This window comes from Genypterus blacodes, unplaced genomic scaffold, assembly GCF_046128005.1.
Source record: "Genypterus blacodes isolate CSIRO-AG114 ecotype Tasmania unplaced genomic scaffold, CSIRO-AGI_Gbla_v1 ptg000692l_1, whole genome shotgun sequence".
NCBI classification, from domain to species: Eukaryota; Metazoa; Chordata; class Actinopteri; order Ophidiiformes; family Ophidiidae; genus Genypterus; species Genypterus blacodes.
Window position 1 is genome coordinate 47,501 of NW_027467377.1, and position 6,884 is coordinate 54,384.

Consider the following 6,884-nt stretch of genomic DNA (forward strand, 5'->3'; position numbering starts at 1 on the left):
GGCCAGCAGGGTGGGCTCCATGTAGGAGCCCTCCAGACGCCGGCCCCCCTTCAGCACTGTGGCTCCCCGGGACACGGCGTCAGAGATCTGGTGGACCACCTGAGGGGGCGAGAGGGTCCCGGCTAGCATGTTAGCTTAGCGCCCTTTGGTCATGTAGCTCACTACTTTACTGAGAGAGTAGCTTCAGTGTAGCTTAACACTTGAAAGTGAGACGCATGAGAATCAATCGTCACATTCAAACACTTCCTGCTTCTGGTTGCCAGGGTTACCTTGTCTGCAGCGCGGCTGTTGATAAGCGGGCCCTGCGTGGTTTGGGGCTCTGAGCCGTGACCGATGCGGAGCTCGGCGTCCATGGCTCCGCCCAGCTTCTCCATGAAGCGATCGTACACGCCGCTCTGAACCAGGAACCGGTTTGAACACACACACGTCTGGAGAACAAGAACAGGATTATGATGCAACACTGCCTCAGGTGTGACAAGGCCGCAGTTCCTCCGGTCGCCACCGGAGGCCGGCTCAGCTGAGGGATCTGTACCTGACCGGAGTTCCTGAACTTTGAGGCCATGGCTCCGGCCACCGCCCGGTCCACGTCGGCACTATCAAACACGATGAAGGGGGCGTGGCCACCCAGCTCCATGGAAACCCTCTTCACGGTGTCAGCGGCGAGTTTCAACAGCACCTGAGGAGAGAAGAAGAGGAAGAGCATCAGAGGAGGAAGGAGAGGAGACGCTCTGCCCTGTGCCCAGCAGGGGGCGACGCAGCCTCACCTTCCCTGTGGCCGTGGAGCCGGTGAAGGAGATCTTAGCCACCAGAGGGTCGCAGCACAGAACCTGACCCACAGACGGAGTCTTCTCTCTGGAGCAGGGCACCACGTTAAACACACCGGGGGGGATCCCAGCCTGCTGCGCCAGCTACGCACACACACACACAGGCAGAGACACACACACAGGCAGAGACACACGCACACACACAGAGACGGAGACACACACAGAGACACACACACACACAGAGACACACACACACACACACAGAGACAGAGACACACACACACAGGCAGAGACACACACACACACACACACACAGAGACACACACACACACACACACACACACACACACACACACACACACACAGAGACAGAGACACACACACACACAGGCAGAGACACACACACACACACACACACAGAGACAGAGACACACACACACACACACACACAGAGACACACACACACACACACACACACACACACACACACACACACACAGAGACAGAGACACACACACACAGGCAGAGACACACACACACACACACACAGAGACACACACACACACACAGGCAGAGACACACACACACACACACACACACACACACACACACACACACGTGTTTAGGGGCCGTGATGTGACGACCTCAGGATTGTAAACACAGATGGATCCAGGTTTGTAACCCCGCCCCCCCAGTGGACCGACCTCAGCCAGGGCGAGTGCTGAAAGGGGCGTGTCCTCTGCTGGTTTGACCACCACAGTGCAGCCTGCAGCCAGAGCCGCGCCCACCTTCCTGGTGATCATGGCGCTCGGGAAGTTCCACTGTGAGGAAACAGCACACGTTAGGACCTGTTTCCATGGTGACGGGTGTAGCCCACGCCTTCGCCCCCCCGACTGACCGGCGTGATGATGGAGGCCACGCCCACTGGCTGTTTCAGAAGGAAGATCTTTCGGTCTTTGGCGGGCGATGGAACGATGTCGCCGTACGTTCGGCGAGCTTCCTCGCTGAACCACTCCAGGAAGGAGGCGGAGTAAAGGACCTCCCCCAGGGACTCACGCAGAGGTTTACCCTGACACACACACACACACATCAACACAGACTCTGCTGCATCCTGATTGGCTCTCAGCACTCAGGTGGTCAGGCGGCTCCGTGTCCTCAGGCGACCTCACTTGTTCCGGTGGGCGCTGACTCATTAACAGGAAGTCAGAGGTCCTGATTCAAACAAACTATGCACCTGAGCGACACCTGAACGCACCGCGGCACCATCATACTCACACACTCAAAGGTGATGAGCCGGGCCAAGTCGTCTTTGTGCTGAATCATCAGGTCGAACCATCGCCTCAGCAGGACGCTACGCTCCTGCAGGAGAACAGGAGAACAGGAGAACAGGTCACAGCAGGTCACAGCAGGTCACAGCTCCTCTCCCTCCTCTTCATCGTCTCTCTAAAGGAGCAGACTGGGACTATTTACAGTAAAGTGAAGTGTAATGAATCTGAACCACAGCACAAAGATGTCTGCCCAGCTGCTACATGAATGAGGAGAAGAAGAAGAAGAAGAAGAAGAACCATCATAAAGGCACGGAGGTGAAGTTCTGATGGAGCTTCAACCAGACAACAGGAAGTTATTATGGTCAGCAGCTCGACACCTGCCCACAGATGTTTGGGCCCATGACAAGCAGAGGACCGCAAGAACCGCAGAACCCTGGTCCCGGTTCGGCGGGAGCAGCTAGCTTCCGTCGGCGGGAGCAGCTAGCTTACCTTGGCCGTGTCGCGGCTCCAGGAGCGGCCCGCTCGGTGCGCAGCCTCCACCGCCTGCTTGGCCTCGGCCGGCCCGCAGTCGGACACCCGAGCTAGCTCCTGCCCGGTGGCCGGGTCCAGGACCGGGAACACCGAGGCGGCGGAGACCCAGCGGCCGCCCACGTAGGCCTGCGTGCGGAGCAGCGGAGCGGAGACGTCCAGGCTGTAGCGCCGCAACATGGCGGCAGGAAGAGGAGGAAGCACCCGGCCGAGGAAGGAGCGAGTACACACGGCAGCCATGAAGATGAAGAGGAGGAGGAGGGGCTGATGCTGCTGCTGCTGCTGCTGCTGCTGTCAGTGTCAGAGGAAGAGGAGCTGCGCGGTGCTGGAGCTCCTCTGAAGCCCCAGGCTGAAGGAGCCCGAGCACCACGTGACCAACCGGTCTGAGCCGCTTCATCACGCTTACACACACATTAACAGACTCGGGCTCACCATGACAACAGCTGGACCATTAACAAGGACAAATCAAATCAAAATCCTTCTTCTTCTTACTCGTAGTCAGGTTATGATCTTTAACTCTTTATGTTCAGTGAACATTTGAGTCAAAGTCAGGAAATAAAACCATTAGAAACAAAACAAAGAGATTCTTTGATCCTAAAGCAAACTGAGAATGATCAAAGGTCAAAGCTGAAGGATGCAGAGGTGGTTGATTACATTCAGTGAGCTCACCTTCCTAATCAATTGATCGATCTATTGATTATGCAACAGACTGCCCTGAGCCTCAGACGGCCTGTGATTGGCTGAGCCGTGTCAGCAGCAGCTCCGTGTTGTTGTTCCATTAAAGGTGTTTATAACTTTAACTTTAGAACTTAATGCCTCCCCCCTCCTCTCCTCTCCTCTCCTCTCCTCTCCTCTGTGTCCTTAAAGGTGACAAGGAATAATATTTCTTATAAGAAACAAAGTACAAAGTACAAAGTAATAGAAGAGAGAAGTGAACTGATGATGAACTACGACTATGAATGATTATAAGAGAAGAGATCAGCCAGGAACACACACACACACACACACACACACACACACACACACAGAGTACTTGTTTGGATGTTTATCTCCTTTAGTTTAGATCAAAGTCATCAAAGCAGTAACAAACATTTTAATAAGGAAATTCAGTTCAACATTTTTTAATCAAATGACAAAGAAGAAACATCTGGAAAACAAAAACCTGCTGTGCTGAAGATTAAACTGAAGTGTTGTGCTTCCCAAAGAGCCAATCAGGAGAGAGCTATCATTCACACACCCTCATGTGGGCGGAGCTTCTGAAGTATGGACCCAGACTCCATCAGTGTGATCATCAGAGCTCCATGTTAGTGAGCAGCCACAGCTTCAGTCACTGTGAGCGCTCACGGAAACAGGAAGTGGCTTTAGTACCAGGTTAGGGAGCTACGAGCTGCTGCCAGGTCAACAAGGTGAGGTGAACCTGCACAGACAGACCAGCAGAGGCTCCGCCCTCTCATCACACTCCGCCTCCTGCTTCCTATCACAAACATCAGACCTAAGTCCTTCTTCCTCATTGATCACTCAGCTGACCTCATCTCTCTCACTTCCTCATCCCTCTGACCTCTGACCCCGTGCTGAGTCTCTGCTCCTCCTCAGTCGTCCTGCTCGTCTCTCTGCTGTGAAATGGAACGTGGCCATCAGAACTCTACAGGAGCTAACATGTTAGTCTGCTCTGGGTTATGCTGCCCTCTGCTGGACGCTCTAATCCACATCCAAGCTAAAGCTCACAGGTTCTATTCTTATCGTTGGTCCTGTCAGGAAGGGGACACAGCCTGGATGTCACCTGTCTATCCACCTGTCTGTCCACCTGTCTGTCCACCTGTCTGTCCACCTCTCTGTCAACCTGTCTGTCCACCTGTCTGTCCACCTCTCTGTCCACCTCTCTGTCCAGTTGTCCTGGTTGATCTCGGGACAGGCCGTCTTCTTCACACCTCCTTCTGGTCTTTCCTGTGAGTGGACGTGCGTCTCAGGTTGTCCTTGACCTTGATGAACTCTGGCGCTCGGAGCTTCTGCTGCTGCTGCTCCTCTTGTTGCTTCTCCAGCTGAAGACAAAAGCACAGGGAGACACGCAGGTTACACTTCAATCACTCTGTCCTCTTGGGAGCAGCCAGGGGCCGACTCCTGGCCTGTGGCCCGGTGCCTTGCTTTGGGGCAAAGGCAGGAGTATGAATGAAGACGGTGGACTGGAGGAGACCCTGCTGTGAGGACACACACACACACACACACACACACACACACACACACACGTCTGCTGCACACGTCAAAGTTTGATTCTTTTCCTTTCTATGAACACGTGCGTGCGTCCAAAGGGGGCGTGGCACTAAGCCTGATGACATCATGACTTCAGGTGTCTCAGGGGGGTTGAGGACATCTAGTGGTGAGAGAGGAGGAGTCAGACTCATCTGCATGCAGCTCCTCACCTCCTCCAGCTGTCTGTGTCTCTTCAGGAGCTCCTGCTCCAGAGGGGAAATCTTCTTCCGAGCTTCTTCCTCCTGCTTCCTCTGTTTGATCAGCTGATCGCGTTTTCGAGACTCCAGCGCCCTCTGCAGTTCAGGCTTCATAGCTGCACCCTCTCCGCCCCTGGAAAAGGCCACACACAAGGTCACAAAGGTCACGGGCCTGACCTCCAGCTGACCTCACAGGTGCAGTGGTCTCTCTCTCTCTCTCTCTCTCACACTCACACACACACACCCACACACTCACACACACACCCACACACTCACACACACCCACACACACCCACACACTCACACACACACTCACACACTCACACACACACACACACTCACACACACACTCACACACCCACACACTCACACACACACCCACACACACACACACCCACACACTCACACACTCACACACACACTCACACAGTCACACACACACTCACACACCCACACACTCACACACACACTCACACACCCACACACTCACACACACACCCACACACTCACACACTCACACACCCACACACTCACACACACACTCACACACCCACACACACACACACCCACACACTCACACACACCCACACACACCCACACACTCACACACACACACACACCCACACCCACACACACCCACACACTCACACACACACACACACCCACACCCACACTCACACACACACTCACACAGTCACACACACACTCACACACCCACACACTCACACACACACCCACACACTCACACACCCACACACTCACACACTCACACACACACTCACACACACCCACACACACCCACACACCCACACACACACACACAACCACACACTCACACACACACACACACCCACACCCACACACACCCACACACTCACACACACACACACACCCACACCCACACTCACACACACACTCACACAGTCACACACACACTCACACACCCACACACTCACACACCCACACACTCACACACCCACACACTCACACACTCACACACACACTCACACACACCCACACACACCCACACACCCACACACACACACACACCCACACCCACACACTCACACACTCACACACCCACACACTCACACACCCACACACACACACACCCACACACACCCACACACCCACACACACACACACACCCACACCCACACACTCACACACTCACACACTCACACACTCACACACACACACACACACACACACACACACACACACACACACACACACACACACACACACACACACAGACCGTTTGTAGCTCACGAGGAGCTCTCTATGAAGGTCCTGGTGGTTCTTGGAGGCTCTGATTGGGTTTGGCAGTTTTCTGGGTTGGATCAGGTCCTCCTGGTCCCCCTGCTGGTAGTCCGGCTGTGGAACGTAGCAGGACACTGAGCCTCTCTGAGGACTCCTGACCTGCTGCACGTCTGAGCCTACACACACACACACACACACACACACACACACTTGAGTACTTATATTTTCCTGATCTGCTTTTAGAGGCTGTGAAGACGAAGGATGAAGAGGAGGAAAGAGGGCGATGATGAAGGAAAGGAGGGTGTGTGAAAGGAGAGGAGAGAGAGGAGGATCTTCCTGGTGTGTGTGTGTGTGTGTGTGTGTGTGAGATCTGATCCTCTCTTATTGTGTGATTGTTATGGAGTTATTTTGGGCGGGGGGGCTCCGGTGTCATCGCTCTTCCTCACACAATGAGCCTCTTTCTGCTCTGCAACCAGAGCGCTCCAACACGGCTGCTTCATATTTCAGAACATCACTGAGCTCAGCACTGTGGCCGCCGGAACACGCAACCAGGAGCAGGAAGGAAGGAGGAGGAGCCGAGGAAACCGGCAGAGGAAGCACGCCTCACTCGTGGTCCG

The 6,884-nt window shown here is 54.5% G+C and overlaps 2 protein-coding genes across 2 annotated transcripts in view; both read right to left on the reverse strand.

The window, feature by feature from the left end:
• The window catches only part of aldh5a1 (aldehyde dehydrogenase 5 family, member A1 (succinate-semialdehyde dehydrogenase)), a 4,936-nt gene extending 1,756 nt beyond the window's left edge, over positions 1-3,180 (reverse strand). The window contains exons 1-8 of the mRNA XM_076140579.1: positions 2,522-3,180; positions 2,040-2,123; positions 1,663-1,833; positions 1,469-1,585; positions 765-908; positions 533-676; positions 270-428; positions 1-99 (exon numbers count right to left, since the gene is read on the reverse strand). The exon at positions 1-99 is cut by the window's left edge and continues 65 nt beyond it. Coding sequence (XP_075996694.1) covers positions 1-99; positions 270-428; positions 533-676; positions 765-908; positions 1,469-1,585; positions 1,663-1,833; positions 2,040-2,123; positions 2,522-2,800 — 1,197 coding nt within the window. The 5' untranslated portion in view covers positions 2,801-3,180. The remainder of the gene's footprint in view (positions 100-269; positions 429-532; positions 677-764; positions 909-1,468; positions 1,586-1,662; positions 1,834-2,039; positions 2,124-2,521) is intronic.
• A 551-nt stretch (positions 3,181-3,731) lies between these two features.
• Positions 3,732-6,381, reverse strand: LOC142990719 (protein FAM107B-like; the record flags this gene model as incomplete). The annotated part of the gene is made up of 3 exons (XM_076140578.1): positions 3,732-4,599; positions 4,978-5,137; positions 6,263-6,381. Coding segments are annotated over 3 exons (396 nt in total), but the record flags the coding sequence as incomplete, so codon positions are not given.
• Between the last annotated feature and the right edge of the window lie 503 nt (positions 6,382-6,884).